The 15,779-nt window shown below is 50.8% G+C and overlaps 1 protein-coding gene across 5 annotated transcripts in view; it reads left to right on the forward strand.

The window, feature by feature from the left end:
• The first annotated feature begins 3,754 nt into the window (after positions 1–3,754).
• LOC138764280 (rho GTPase-activating protein 33-like) overlaps positions 3,755–15,779 on the forward strand; it is a 34,122-nt gene continuing 22,097 nt past the window's right edge. The window contains exons 1-3 of one of the 5 annotated variants that reach the window (XM_069939973.1): positions 3,755–3,942; positions 10,742–10,870; positions 10,963–11,055. In XM_069939973.1, coding sequence (XP_069796074.1) covers positions 10,984–11,055 — 72 coding nt within the window. In that variant the 5' untranslated portion in view covers positions 3,755–3,942; positions 10,742–10,870; positions 10,963–10,983. Of the gene's footprint in view, positions 3,956–10,741; positions 10,871–10,962; positions 11,056–15,779 lie in introns of all 5 variants that reach the window. The other 4 variants (XM_069939971.1, XM_069939970.1, XM_069939974.1 and 1 more) reach the window with 4 other exon arrangements.

Raw genomic sequence — 15,779 nt, forward strand, 5'->3', positions numbered from 1 at the left:
CTCCACCCACAGAACCCACCATCCCTTTGTGTGGGAAAAAAATTGTCCCATGCGATCCCTTTTAAATCTCTACCCTCTCACCTTCATCCTTCTACTTTTAGGCTTATCTCCCTCGGAGGGGGATAAGACTGTGATCGTCCACCTTGTCCATGACCTTTGTGGTTTTATAAACCTCTACAAGGTTCTACGCTCCAGAGAGAAAAGACCCAGCCTAGCCAGCCTCCCCTGATAAGAAATTCAGAAGTGAGAGCAGAGATCAGCCATCCAGATTGGAGAGATTTTTACACAGTAGGGGAATTAAGGGATATGGGGAAGGTCGGTGGAGATGAGCCTCTCACCAGATCTCATTGAGTGGCAGAGCAGGCTTGATGGGCCGAATGGCTTACTCCTGCTCCTATTTCTTAGGTTCTTATCCAGCCAGTCAAATCCGCCTGAAAATAATGGAGGACATCTGTGTACACAGAGGGTAGTGGGACTGAGGGATGAGGAAGTGGGAGATACATGGACAGTGATTGGGTGATGGGCATCTCTCTAAAATTCTGGTGAGACCACACGGAGTATTGTGCAGTTCTGGTCACCTCATTACAGGAAGGGTATGAAGAGCTATGGAGAGGGGGCAGAGGAGATTCACCAGGATGTTGCCTGGATTGGAGAACGTGCCTCATGAGGCAAGGTTAGCAGAGCTGGTGGCTTTTCTCTTTGGAGCGAAGAAGAGAGGATGATTATAAGGGTTGAGGTCTGGGCTTGATGTTCCACTCACCCAGGGAAAGTGCACACATAATACATCGCCTCCTTTCTTGGTGTAGTGACCACTGTGTGGGCACTGTCTGGCTTGACAGGCAGAAGATCTCTACAAATGGCCTCTCCAACATTACTGCGTCCATAGTAACACCTTCTTATGCTGTTCTGCATTTTCACTGAGTTTGCTACGTCATGGCGCAACTGAGTACCCGGTGGTATAACTGGACGGGTAGGCTGGGCTCATTAACCTTGGTCGGCAGTCAACCTAAGAGAAGGAAAACTCTTCGTTCCAAAACCGGCAGCTGGGGCTCATTAGCCTTGTAGGCCATCCATCTAGGAGCAGGACACTCCAATGTAACACCCAAGACCCGAGGACCTGCTGTCACCACCCCAGCATGCTAGACCATGGCACATAAGCCCCGGGTGTAAAGGGTTGGGCCAATACTACACACATTGCATTCTTCGTTTGCAAAGTCAAGCTATAACTAACAAGTAAGATTCTGAGAGGCATAGATAGGGTGGACAAGCCAGCACCTTTTTCCCAGGGTGGGAGGGCAAAATCAGAGGAGATCTGTATAAGATGAGAGGAGGAAACTGTAGGGGAGATTTTTTTAAACAGAGAGTGGTGGGTGTCTGGAATGTGTGGCCGGGGGTGGTGGTGGTGGTGGAAGCTGGTACTATAGGGACATTTAAAAGACATCGATAGGTTATGGGAGGGAAGGGTTAGATTGTTAACTAGGTTTATATGGGTTGGCACAACATCATGGGCCGAAGGGCCTGTACTGTAATGTTCAATGAGCCTGCTCCGCTATTCAGCTGATTTAATTGAGGACACCTCCATTTATAACCCAAGCTCTCCAGTCCTGATGAATCTTCCCTGCCCTCACATTCCAACTCAGTGATGTCCTTCCTGCAGCTGGGTGACTGGAACTGCCTGTGATGCTATGAGTGCAGTCCCACCCACAGTGACTCCTGGACCCAGTACCCTGTCTGACGAAGGTAAGTGCGGCCAAGAGCTGGAATTTCCCGGGCTTGTCTGCTTTAAACATGGGGGCCCTCGAGGGTGGATGGTTCGTACAGAAAATTGCTGGGGAAACTTGGCAGGTCCTGCAGCATTCACAGGAGGTAAAGATATATACGCGTGTAGTAGCTGATACCTAATATAAATCGACACCCCTATCTTAGACCTAGCTGCCTGCCCACTGGAGCTCCTAACATCCCAACTGCCATCTCTTGCCCCAAAAAGCACAGATACTGTGCATGTAATAGTCATTATTTAACCCAAAAAAATTGGTTCACAAAATTCAACTACAGGTATTACATGCGTATATCCAGTAACCAACCTTTTGGGCCTGAGGTGCAAGCTAAAAGCAGACAAGAGTCTGAATAGAAAGGCTGGGGGGGAGGAACACAGGCCAACATAGGTGGACATGGATACGACGGCAGGAGAGGAAAGGTGAAAATTGATTGGGGTGAGAGGTGGCTTGTGAATGTAGAGCTGGGGGAAAGGAACAGGAAAGTAGAGATTTGGGGTGGGGGGGGGAGAGATTATAGGAACTGGAAAAGTCAATGTTAATGCCAGTGGGAGGGTGCCCACGTGGAAGATGAGGTTCCTCCGATTTGCAGATTTTTTTTGTGTTGAATATTTTATTTACATTTTTTCCCGTACTTGAAATTAATAAACTTTCAAATGAATATTGATTGAATTTAAAATTACAATGATGGCATGCTGGTTTTACCCCTCCTCTCCCTCCCACTCAGAAATTGTACAAAGAAAAAAGATGGTTATATAAAATATAGAAAACAAAGAGAAAGTTTCCTGAATTGCATGAGGGGTTGGTTCGCACACTGGGATGTATTTATACAACCATTTTAGGGAAGCAGATTATCCCAAGTCTTAAGATGATGGTAGTACATTTTTACATATTTACCTCGAAACCTTGCATATACAGGCTCCAATTTGCGGTCAATCTCAGTCTGGGAGTGCATGAGACCGTAGATAAACATATCAGCAAGGGAATGGGACGGGGAATTGAAATGGGTGGCCGCTGGATCCACGCTATTGCAGTGGACAGAATGTGTCTCAATTAAGTGATCTCCCAGTCTGTGCCCAGTCTCTGATGTAGAGGAGACCACAACGGGAGCAGTGGATGACCCCTGATGATTCATAAGTGAAATGTTGCCCTGTTCAGGGCCTCGAATGGCGGTGAGGGAGGAGGTGCAGGGGGAACATCTCCTGTGGACAGGGGCTAGGGGTCGATTAGCAGGGAGGGAGAGGTGGATGAGGAAGGCGGAGACATGTCTGGTGGTGGGTGTGATGGAGATGCAGAGAGGCTGCTTTACTCCGTGGTGTGGAGAAAGGGGGCGGTTCAGTCAGGGAAACCTCATTCTGGACCGAAGTAATGACCTGGCCATCTCTCACTGGTACCTCGATGCCTGTAGGTTCCTGGAGAAGCAGCAGGCAGTGACCACAGGTAGCTTGGACGGTTTCCAAAACTGGTAAGTAACCCTCAAGTTACATTCTGGAATCTGTCTTTATGGGAAAAAGATGAAAATATATAGATTAGGTTATTTATAAAACAAAAAACAAAGAAAATTGATGGCTTGGTGACAAAACTGAAAAAACAAGTTCAAATACAGTTTATGGCTACTTTCGCACCATCCCATCACAAACTCCCGGGGTCAGACACATGTGAAGTTCCCTCCCCACTGTCCCATCACACACTCCTGGGGTCAGACACAGAGTGAAGCTCTCTCCACACCATCCCATCAAATGTTAAATGTGGACCAGAGCAGCTTGAAGCTGTCTTTCACAGGAGTACAAATCCCAAATCTGGAGCAGGGGTGTGCAGTTTTGAGATTCCATCTGCGGACAATGGAGACGAGGCACAAACTGTGCTTGCCCGGTTGGAAGGGGTGCTTGGTTGTTGCCTGTTCCCCTTCCTCTTAACCTCCTCCAATTAAGGGTTTGGAGGCCAGGCATGAAGCAACCAGGAAGGTGCAGGGTTAACATCGAACCAGTTCCGCTTTTCATTCTCTCTTGTTTGCAAACTGGGTTAGTGGTTCCTCAGCTGCTACTTCCGATGAGACACAAGCTGCGTTGATCGAGGTTGAGACTGAGGGCGGAAGGCTCCACTGTTCCGCGGGTTCACCCCCTAAATTTGGAGAACGGGTCTGGGGGAGCTGCCATGGGGTTCTAAGGTGAGAGGTAAAGGTCAGTGCGGAGAGGGGAGTGGAAGCCAAGATTCACTCTGGCACAGAGGGCTGATCTGGGAGGTGCGGGGTGGATTTGCCGGGATGTTCGTGGCTGAGATTAACTCACAATGCACTTAGCACAGGTCTCCCTCCTTACCTCCTCATGGACCCTCCCGAAGCCTGACGCTCCATCCTCATAGATCCCCCACAGCAAAGGCGCTCCCTCCTTCCCGACTCACAGCACCATCATTCCTCCCACTGTGCAGCATGCCTTCCTTGCCATACCCTCCCTCCTCACTAACCCTCTCACAGCACGGCACTCCCTCACCGATCATTCCGCAGCGTGGCGCTCCCTTCTCACCGACCCTCCTCGCCAACACTCCCACAGCACAGCGCTCCCTCCTCACCGTCTCCTCCCTTTTCAGAACCCTCTCCTGGCGTCCCCTCCCTCCTCGCATCTCCTCCCTCCTCAGAACTCTCCTTCCTCACTAACTCACAGTGCAACGCTCCCTCCCTCTTCACCTTCCCTCCCCAGAATACCCCTATGTCTGTTGGGATTCCCCTCTCCCCCCATTGACCATTAATCTCATTCTCTTTGGGTGCTGGGGAGAGGGGTTTCACTCCCTCAAGTCCTGCAGAGCTGCAACCTCCCTCAGGTGAACAGCACATTGGACGGGGGCACCAGGAGCTCGACTTCTCCCTTTTCACCGTAACCTAGTGAAATCTCACACTGCAGTTATTCACAAGCCCCCATCCCTGCATCACTTCCTGTATAGCCACACAGTTCCTGCTGAATAATACTGCATGACTGCCTTCCCCTACCACCCCCCCCCCCCCAATCTCCCCGAATGACAGGGGAAGGCCTGCCTGGGGGAAGGGGGGTGAAGAGAGAGAAATGAAGAAAGAAGAAGCCTCCTTTCCTTTGCCCTGACCTCAGATGGTTTAAATCCTTGGGCCTCTCCCCAGCCCATTTCCTGGACTGCCCTGGAGCAGGATGTGGCGGTCCTAAGGTGATGGTTCTGGGGAGGGGAAACCACACCCACAGCAAGATCCCAAAGGTAGGAGGTTAGATGAGTATTGGCTGCCCAGTGGTTCGGTGGGAACACTCATCGAGAAGGGTTGGTCAAGGTGTTCCTGTTCCCCCCTCACTACCCCCTGACTTCCCCCCTCACTACCCCCTGACTTCCCCCCTCCTTTGCCACCACTCCTCCCTCCCTCACTGCAACCCCCCCCCCTCCTCGCTGCATATTTCCATTTGCCAGAACGATGTTATGTCAAAACTGATGCTACGAAAAGGTGTTGGAACTTCATTCTTCACCTCGGCCCCACATTGCTAGGTCCTTCCCTATCCTCAGTTGAAATCTTCAGTAATACAGAGCTTTGGTGAGACCACAAGTAGAGCACTTGTGCATGGTTATCAGTCTCCTCATCTGGGGAAGAATATGCCACTAGCAGTTCAAAGAGCAGAGAGATGGCAGATGGCAATTAATCTGAGCTCGGGTACCTGGAGAGGTCATATGTCTGGGGAACATCTGACAGTTATCAGGAAGACTGACTCCTAATTAAATGGTGTGACCAGAAGCAGGTGATTCAGCCCATCAAACCTGCCCTCACATTCAATCATGAGCTGACCCATTCTCCTAGGCCAAAATCCAAGCTATAATTTGACACAGGTAGGGGGGCAGGTGAGAATTGATCAGGGGAAGGGAGTGGCAACTGCAAATGCATTCATGTGTCCGTCTAAGAGTCTCTTAAATGTCCTATTGTGCAAGCCTCCAGCATCACCCTCGGCAATGCATTCCAGGCACCCACCACTCAGTGTTGAAAAAAATCTGACCGCTGATGTCTCCCCTGAATTTTCCTCCCCTCACCTTGTACATTTATCCTCTAGTATTTGCTACTCTTGCCCTTAGGGTAAAAATGCGAGCTGCCTACCCTATTTAAGCCTCCCATAATCTTGCAAGTTGCCTCTCATCCTTTGCTCCAAGGAAAAAACCCCCAAGCTCTGATAACCTTGCCTCATACAATGATCAACTGGGTAGATCTCCTCTTCACCCTCTCTAAAGCCTCCACGTCCTCTCCGTAGTGAGGTGACCTGAACTCAGCAAGTGGATCTAGCCAAGGGCTTGTATAGCTGCAATACTAGCTCACGGCTCTTGAATTCGTCCCCACGGTTAAAGAAGGCCAACACACCTTCCTAACACCACTATCAACCTGTGCACCAGCTGTGAGTGACCCCAAGATCTCTCAGTTCATCCACACTGCTCAGAGCCCTCCCGTTAACATTGTGTTCTGCTTGAAAACATGAATGGGGTCCCAACCCATACACAGACAATACACACTACAAGTGGTTTCAGTAGTCTTACTGCCCTTGAGAAGAAGCTGAACCTGAGCCTGGTGGTTCTGGCTCTGATGCCATAAGACATGGGAGCAGAAAGGCCCTCAACCCATTACCCATTTAATCATGAGCTGATCCATTCTCCCACTGCCCCGACCATCTCCTGATAATCTTTGATGCCCTGGCTGATCAAGAACCTGTCAATCTCGGCCTTAAATACACCCAATGACCCAGCCTCCATAACCGCTTATGGCAGCAAATTCCACAGATCCGCCGCCCTCTGGCTGAAGAAATTCCTCCACATCTCAGTTCTAAGCGGACACCCTTCAATCCTGAAGTTGTCCTGGACTCTCCTACCGTGGGGGAACAACCTTTCTCCGTTGACTCTGTCCACACCTTTCAACGTTCAAAATGTATACCATAGTCCCCGAGTTATACCCTCTCACAGATATCACACTCCACCCCTTTCCCTTCCATCCACCTGCTTGAGTATAAGCCTCTTTTTTTGTTCTGCAGTAAAACCCCTGGTATCCAGCACCTACAGGGATTGGTAGATGCCGGATAAGCGAGTTTTCTGGTTGCTTGAGGCTCACTTACATTGCCTAACTGATGCATTAAGAATACACAATGTAAAAGACAAAAAACAGTGCAAAGTTTAATTTGTAAAGAAAATCATTATTGTAGTCCTTAATTCTGTAAAGTTCATTTTAATCAGGTAATTCCGTAACTTATAAAATTTAATTTTAAATTCGAGCCCCAGTTGATAACCATGCTGCCGTCATAGTTAAGCCCCCCCCCCACCCCCAAGTTTACAGATAAAGCTTTACTTAATAATGTACTAATAAAGATAAAGACTCTTACTTAGCAGGGATAAGGGACACTTTAAGAGTCACCCCAACGGCAAGCGGCATCAACCATCCTGGGCGACGCCACTACTGTTGAACACAACTCTATTCAAACAAAGCAAAGCATGACCAAGACACTCTGCTGGCTGAATATTTGCTCCCATCTTCACCTCCATCCCCTTCCCTTCATTTACGGAGCCATTCCTCCTCCCCGGCTTCCTGCTGTGCCCTCCCATCCTTATCCACTTATCACTTCCTGCCATTGGGACTGTGCTCCTCCACCTGCCCCTCTTCCCCCCACCACCCCACACCATTTAGTTCGGACGCCTGCCGACATTTTTCCACTCCTTGATGAAGGGCTCAACCCTGAATCATTGGTTCTGTATCTTTATCTTTGCTCCATAAACTACACTGTTTGACCTACTGAGTTTCTCCAGTGTCATGTTTCGACTTCACCAAAGGTTTATGTGTTACTTCAGAGAACATTTTACAATTTTAAACTTTAATTTAAATTTTATTTATTTATTTTATTCTTTTGCCGGTTGCTTGAATTCCAGATAAGGGGTTTTACTGTATTTTGGTTCTGTTGAAAGTTCTCTGACCTGAGGTTTGCTTCTCATCTCACAAATGTGACCTGACCTGCTGAACATTTCTCGCTTTTCCTGCTTTTACTCTCTCTCACAAACATCTGCGTCTCTTTCCTGACAGGAGTAGCTGCAAGATGCTGTGTGTAGGGTGGTAGGGGTCTTCTCTGATTTTGCAAGCTTTCTTTAAACAATTATCCCAGTAAATCCCATTGATGGGGGTAGTGGGTCAGGAGACCCCAGTGAACCTCTCTGCCCCTTTTAGAGAGAAGAGGTTCACCAGGATGGTGCCTGGATTAGAGGGTATGGGCCTCGGGGAAAGGTCGGACAAACTTGGGTTATTTTCTATGGCATGACAGAGGCAATTGGAGCCATTGATAATGTGGACAGTCAGAATTTTTTATCCCTCCCGGGGTAAGAATGGGAGTGCAGGTGATGGGAGTGAAGGGGTGGGTCCACAGGGAGTAAAGTGGAAGGGATGTAGTCTGGGGGAAGGAGGGGAAGGGATGGAGTCCAGGAAGGGGGAGTGAGGGCAAGGGTGTAAAGGTTAAAATTTTGTGTTTTTGATTCTTTTGTTAATTTTGTTTCTATCCCTTTAAGAAAAATTGTTGTTTGTAGTGTTACTGTAGTTACTATAACATCATATGTGGTAATATCTGAACGCACAGAGTTTGTATCTCATTCTTTAAAGAATCATGAACAGAGGTCAACATACTTTTCTTTGAATTCATCTTATTTTGTTTATTTCTTTTCTATCTGTTTAAAGTTGAATATTGTTATCATTATACAGTATGCTTTGTTACTCATCGTTATAAAAATCTAAATGCGAAGTTATGCAAAATGTTTATTCATTTTATCAATGAATTAAAGCTACGTACAGCTGCAACTACGAAGTTTGATTTATTGAATTAATAAGATAATAATTCGGAATATCGTCCTCATGTTTCCTTGAAGATGATGCGTTTTGAAATTGGAAAATACGAGAACAGTAAAGGGATGGGGTCTGCAGGGAATGAAGGGGAAGGGATGGAGTCCGGGGTAGTGAGGGGAAGGGGTGGGTCAGTGGGGAGTGAAGAGGGAGGGATGGAGTCCGGGGGAGTGAGGGGAAGGGGTGGGTCTGCAAGGAGTGAAAGGGAAGGGATGGAGTCTGGGGGGAGTGGGGGGAAGGGGTGGGTCCACGGGGAGTGAAAGGGGAGGGATGGAGTCCGGAGGAGAGTGAGGGGAAGGGGTGGGTCCGCGGGGAGTGAAGGGGAAGGGATGGAGTCCGGGGGGAGTGAGGGGAAGGGGTGGGTCCACGGGGAGTGAAAGGGGAGGGATGGAGTCTGGGAGGGAGTGAGGGGAAGGGGTGGGTCTACAGGGAGTGAAGAGGGAGGGATGGAGTCCAAGGGAGTGAGGGGAAGGGGTGGGTCTTCAGGGAGTGAAGGGGAAGGGATGGAGTCTGGGGGGAGTGAGGGGAAGGGTGGGTCCACGGGGAGTGAAGGGGAGGGATGGAGTCTGGGGGAAGAGTGAGGGGAAGGGGGTGGGTCTACAGGGAGTGAAGAGGGAGGGATGGAGTCCAAGGGAGTGAGGGGAAGGGGTGGGTCTTCAGGGAGTGAAGGGGAAGGGATGGAGTCTGGGGGGAGTGAGGGGAAGGGGTGGGTCCACGGGGAGTGAAGGGGAGGGATGGAGTCTGGGGGAGAGTGAGGGGAAGGGGTGGGATCTGTGGGGAATAAAGGGGAATGGGTGAGGTCCATCAGGAGTGCGGACAGTGGAAATGAGCAGGGAGTGTTGAGTGTAGATTGTTTGCTTGAGATAGTGTCAAGTTTATTGTTATCTGATCATACAAGTACAACCCGACAAAGCAGTGTTCTCTGGTCCTCGGTGCGAAACATGCAGACACACAACCAGACATAAAGCACACGCAGAAAGACAATATATATGCAGGACAAGTATTTCATCTATACAAATAAATATGACTTCATGAATATGAGTCGGAGGGTGAATGTGAGCCGTTCCTTTGGTTGTTCAGCGTTCTCACTGCCTGTGGGAAGAAGCTGTTCCTCAGCCTGGTGGTGCCGGCTCTGATCCTCCTGCATCGCTTCCCCGACGGGAGCAGCTGAGAGTTGCTGGCTGTGTGCGGGGTGGAAGGGATCCTCCATGATTAGTGCTGATTATTTGCTGCCTTTGCTGTATGGTGTTTGTGAGTGAGGAAGTTAGGAAATTTTATTTGATAAATGGGAACCAGGGGATCTCGAGGCAGAAGTGGTAAGCGTTCACTGGGCTCAAATTTCAGTTCCGCTCGGATTCTGAGCTGCCTGATCAGAGATTGACCTTACTGGTTTCACAGGCAGGTCCTGCGAGCGTTCGATCCAGTGCCAGAAGGTCCCTGTGTCAGCGGCTCCAGCTTCTTCCTGGTCACTGTCATTCTGAACTCACAAATTTCTTTGCTCTTCTCCTTTCTCTTTCTTTCTATTCATTTCTTTCTTTTTCCCTCTTTCTCTCCCCCACCCTCCCTCCCCCCTCTCTCCTCTCCCTCACTCTCCCCTCTCTTTCCCCCTCACTCTCCCCTCTCTCTTTTCCCCCTCCCACTCCCCCCCTCTCTCACCCCTCTCTCTCTCTCCCCCCACTTTTAAAAAATTGTTTAATTTAGACATATAGCACGGTAACAGGTTATTTCAGCCTACAAATCCATGCTGCCTAATTTACACCCAATTAACCTACACCCCCAGCATTTTGTTTGGGGGGGCATGCTGACATTTTTCTCCTACCTTGATGAAGGGCTGAAGCCCGAAACGTTGGTAACTTATCTTTACCTTTGCTATATAAAATACAGTTTGACCTGCTGAGTTTCTCCAGCAGTTTGCGTTTTTACTTGTAATTGACTCTCCAGTGTTGCCCACAATTCACGACCTGGAGTGAACCTTGGCTTCGTCTTCAGATGAAAACCTACTCCACACTTTGATGTTATACCCCAGCCGGCTAGTGGGGCCAGCTCAGGTATGCTCAAAATAAGGCAGGTGATTAAGGGAGACAGTGATGAGATGTGTATTCTCTCAAAGGGGCCAACGGCAAGCTGTGTGCGCTCACTGTGGGTTGTCTTGACCGTGATTGGCAGATGTGGCTTTCAACCAGAGGAATCGCGTGACCCTCCATATTACACCCGTACACAGTCTACAGTTGATAGCGAGGTAGGTGTGGACCCCAGGATGGTGGACAGGGTAGGGTGGATGCCTCAAAGATTGCCAGTTCCCAGAGGTTCACTGGTTTTTGTCTGTTACAGCTCTGGAAGTTCAGAAAGGGGATGGAGAACGCTCGGTGTTGGAGGAAATCCCTGATGGACATCTTCAGCAAAGACGAGGCATTACTGTCTGTGGTAAGACGGTGCGGAGGGAGCTTAACCCTATGTCTGACCCACCCCCGCCCCCAGGAGTGTGTGATGGGACAGTGCGGAGGGAGCTTCACTCTGTCTGATCCCGGGAGTGTGTGATGGGACGGTGGGGAGGGAGCTTCACTCTGTGCCTGACCCTGGGAGTGTGTGATCGGACAGTATAGAGGAAGCTTCTCACAATCCAGGGCCAAAGCATTTGTCTTGGGGTAAGGTCTGGCCACTGCCTGCATGGGTGTTTCAAGATTGGAGTGATATCCTGGAACGCTGTTAGAAACAGGTGGACTTTAGAAACTAGGGAAGGGGCGGTGCCTATTGAACCCTCCCTCCTTGTGTGAAGCGACTGCAGGAAAGATTCTCTCTGCTCTCCCTCTTTCACTCTCTGTTCTTCCTTTCTCATTCTCCTCTTGCTCATCTTCTCACTGTCTGCTTTCCTTCTCTCATGCTCTCTCCCTCTATCTTGCTCTCCCCCTCTCTCACTTTCCTCACTCCTTTTGGTCTCCTTCTCTGCTCCCCTTCTCTCTGCTTTTCCTTTCTCTGCTCCCCGTCTCTCTGCTTTTCCTTTCTCTGCTCCCTGTCTCTCTGCTCCCCGTCTCTCTGCTCTCCCTCTCTCTGCTCTCTTTCTCTCTCTCTCTCTCCATCTCCTTCTCCCAGGAAGGAGACAGGTGCCGGTTGAGCGGTCAGACAGGGCTCTCCAGAGAATGCAGAGGTGACCAAGACTGCTTGACGTGTCGAAGCACCTGCCCCTGTGTGTCAAGGGAGTTGGTCTCCATCCTTGGCAGTCGTCCACTGGGTATGAGAGGCAGGGTCTCTGCCCACCTACCTAGCCATAGCGTGGGGGCATCGGCAACCCCCTGCTGTCATGGTGGTGAGTTTCATTTACCTGATCATCATCTCCCACCCTCACTCTCTCTCCCCTTCCTCTTATCCCTCTCTCTTTCCCTCGTTTTCCTGCCTCCTCTTTCATCCACTCCTCCACCTTCCTGTGCCTTTCTGCTCTTTTCTCCCTTTCCCCCTCTGGCTCTCCTCCCACTCCCTACCTCCTCGCCTGCCCTCTGCCCTCCTCACCTGCCCTCCCCTCCCTTCTTGCCACTGCCTTGGTGGAGGGGAGGAAGTGTGATGGTGAAGTTTGAATCTCAGATACCACAATACTAAAATGTTTGGAGCAGGTTCACAAGGATGATTCCTGGAATAAAAATGTGATATGAGGAGGGTTGGAAGGCTCTTGGCCTGAACTTGTTGAAATCTTGGAGAATGAGGGGAGAGGAAATCTCGTTGAAACATTTCGAACGTTGAAGGAACGAGGAGGGAGGGAGTCAATGAAGGAAGGTTGTTCCCCACGGTGGGAGAGTCCAGGACAAGAGGGCACCACTTCAGGGTTGAAGGGCGTCTGCTCAGAACAGAGACGCGGCAGAATTTCTTCAGCTGGAGGGTGGTGAATTTGTTGCCACGGGCAGTTGTGGAGACTGGTCACTGGGTGTATTTAAGGCAGAGATTGATTGGTTCTGGATTAGCCAGGGCATCAAAGGTTAAGGGGAGATGGCCGGGCTTAGTGGGAGAATGGATCAGCTCGTCATTGAATGGCGGGGAAGGAGACTTGATGGGCTGAATGGCTTGTCAACTTGTCATTGAATGGTGGGGGGGGGGGGAGAGACTTGATGAGCTGAATGGCTTGTATCTGCTCCTATGTCTTGTGGTCTGAGGTTCAGCCGTAGTTGAGGTGTGTGCAGCTGATGTGCGATAAGTGAGTTGCCTCCCTGGGGTTCAGCGATGACTGTGTTACAGGCTTGAAATTGATCAGGAAATTGGGGTTCCTCACGAGTGCATGAAATGCTATTGGAATCAATTGGTGTGAGGGTCACAGATACCTTGAAATGTGCAACGCAGTACAATCCCTTGCGGTCCTATGTAATGGTGTTTCATTACCCACATGCATAATGTTCCCATGTAATGGTCTGGCATTACCTGCATGCTTGTGTTACTGTGTAGTGGTGCAGCGTTACTAATGCGTCTTTGTTCCGTGTAATGGTCTGGCGTTACTTGTGTGCCTGTGGAATGATGTGGCCTTACCCTCATGTCTATGTCACTATGTAATGGTACGGTGTCACCCGCTTTCCTGTGCTGCTGTGTAATGACGTTGCATTACCGCACGCATGTGATCCTGTGTAGCGGTACGTCGTAACTTGAAGCCTGCGTACTGGTGCGACATTGACACATACCTGTTTGGCTCTAATGTTCAGCGCTGACACGCTCCTGTTTGATGGCACGGCATTACCCGAATGTTGATGTTGCCCCTGTTCCAGTGCGAGAGTGTTGTGTTACTGGGGGTCAGTGTCCTCCTGCAAGGAAGCAGCAATTTTGCATGCTCATGGACTTGTGTAATGGTGTGGCGTTTCGAGAAGCCCATGTTCTATGTAACGGCATCTCGATTCCTTTCCTGTGGGACGCGATTCTGTGCAAGGATTTGGCGTTTTTCAAGTCGACGAACCCGTGAAAGGGCGAGCTGTGACTAAAAAATTGTATTCCTTCGCAATGTATTATTTCAATTTGTGTTGCTGCATAATGGTGCGGTGTTAAGGCCCACCCACAGTCCTGCGCAATGGTGCAGTGTTAAGGCCCACCCACAGTCCTGCGCAATGGTGCAGTGTTAAGGCCCACCCACAAGTCCTGCACAATGGTGCGGTGTTAAGAAACACGCACAGCCCTGCGCAATGGTGCAGTGTTAAGGCCCACCCACAGTCCTGCGCAATGGTGCAGTGTTAAGGCCCACCCACAGTCCTGCGCAATGGTGCAGTGTTAAGGCCCACCACAGTCCTGCACAATGGTGCGGTGTTAAGAAACACGCACAGCCCTGCGCAATGGTGCAGTGTTAAGGCCCACCCACAGTCCTGCGCAATGGTGCAGTGTTAAGGCCCACCCACAGTCTTGCGCAATGGTGCAGTGTTAAGGCCACACCACAGTCCTGCGCAATGTTGCAGTGTTAAGGCCCACCCACAGTCCTGCACAATGGTGCGGTGTTAAGAAACACCCACAGTTCTGTGCAATGGTGCGGTGTTAAGGGCCACGCACAGCCCGGCGCAATGGGTGCAGTGTTAAGGCCCACCCACAGTCCTGCGCAATAGTGCAGTGTTAAGGCCCACCCACAGTCCTGCGCAATGGTGCAGTGTTAAGGCCCACCCACAGTCCTGCACAATGGTGCGGTTGTTAAGAAACACCCACAGTTCTGTGCAATGGTGCGGTGTTAAGGGCCACGCACAGCCCTGTGCAATGGTGCAGTGTTAAGGCCCACCCACAGTCCTGCACAATGGTGCGGTGTTAAGAAACACCCACAGTTCTGTGCAATGGTGCGGTGTTAAGGGCCACGCACAGCCCTGCGCAATGGTGCAGTGTTAAGGCCCACCCACAGTCCTGCGCAATGGTGCAGTGTTAAGGCCCACCCACAGTCCTGCGCAATGGTGCAGTGTTAAGGCCCACCCACAGTCCCTACGCAATGGTGCAGTGTTAAGGCCCACCCACAGTCCTGCGCAATGGTGCAGTGTTAAGGCCCACCCACAGTCCTGCACAATGGTGCGGTGTTAAGAAACACCCACAGTTCTGTGCAATGGTGCGGTGTTAAGGGCCACGCACAGCCCTGCGCAATGGTGCAGTGTTAAGGCCCACCCACAGTCCTGCGCAATGGTGCAGTGTAAGGCCCACCCACAGTCCTGCGCAATGGTGCAGTGTTAAGGCCCCACCCACAGTCCTGCCCAATGGTGCAGTGTTAAGGCCCACCCCACAGTCCTGCACAATGGTGCGGTGTTAAGAAACACCCACAGTTCTGTGCAATGGTGCGGTGTTAAGGGCCACGCACAGCCCTGCGCAATGGTGCAGTGTTAAGGCCCACCCACAGTCCTGCGCAATGGTGCAGTGTTAAGGCCCAACCACAGTCCTGCGCAATGGTGCGGGGTTAAGGCCCACGAACAGCCCTGCGTGATGGTGCACCATTGCAGTGTGCTTGCATTCGGGTGTTAAGGCCCCATGAGCCTGTCCTATGTGAGGGGGCTGCGTTACTGCATGCCTGTACTCCAGCGCCATTCGAGGTGCCTATGTATAAAGGGCGGCTTTGTGCGTACGGCAGTCTTGCGCGGGCTAGCAGTGCGGCGGGGCTGGGTGGGAGGTAGAGTCATTTGGAACACGAGGAAGTGAGGCGAGCTGCTGTCCGTCCTTGCCCAGAGATTGCCAAGTGTATTTTTGGATGCGTACTGCTTGCAAAAGGCAGTGATTTGTCTCTCCAAAGCCCCTGAGACTGTTTCCAGTTCAGCTGCGTCCCACATACAGCAGCTGAAACTGGGTCACTAGAACACGGAGTCAGGAAAATGCCATTCAGCCCTGTCCTTCCTGTAACTCCCCAGGAACAGGATGAGACCATTCCATACCATTGATTTCCACCCCTCTTTCTCACCCCCCTCTCTCTCACCCCCCTCTCTCTCACCCCCTTCTCTCACCCCCCTCTCTCTCCACCCCTCTCTCTCCCACCCCCTCTCACTCACCCCCTCTCTCTCACCCCCTCTCTCACACCCCTCATCTCTCAGCCCCCTCTCTCACCCCCCTCCTCTCTCACCCCCCTCTCTCTCACCCCCCTCTCTCTCACAGAACCCCTACTCTCTCACACCCCTCTCTCCACCCCCTTCACACCTTCTCACCCCCCCCTCTCTCTCACCCCCTCTCTCTCA

This window comes from Narcine bancroftii, chromosome 5 (assembly GCF_036971445.1).
Source record: "Narcine bancroftii isolate sNarBan1 chromosome 5, sNarBan1.hap1, whole genome shotgun sequence".
NCBI lineage: Eukaryota > Metazoa > Chordata > Chondrichthyes > Torpediniformes > Narcinidae > Narcine > Narcine bancroftii.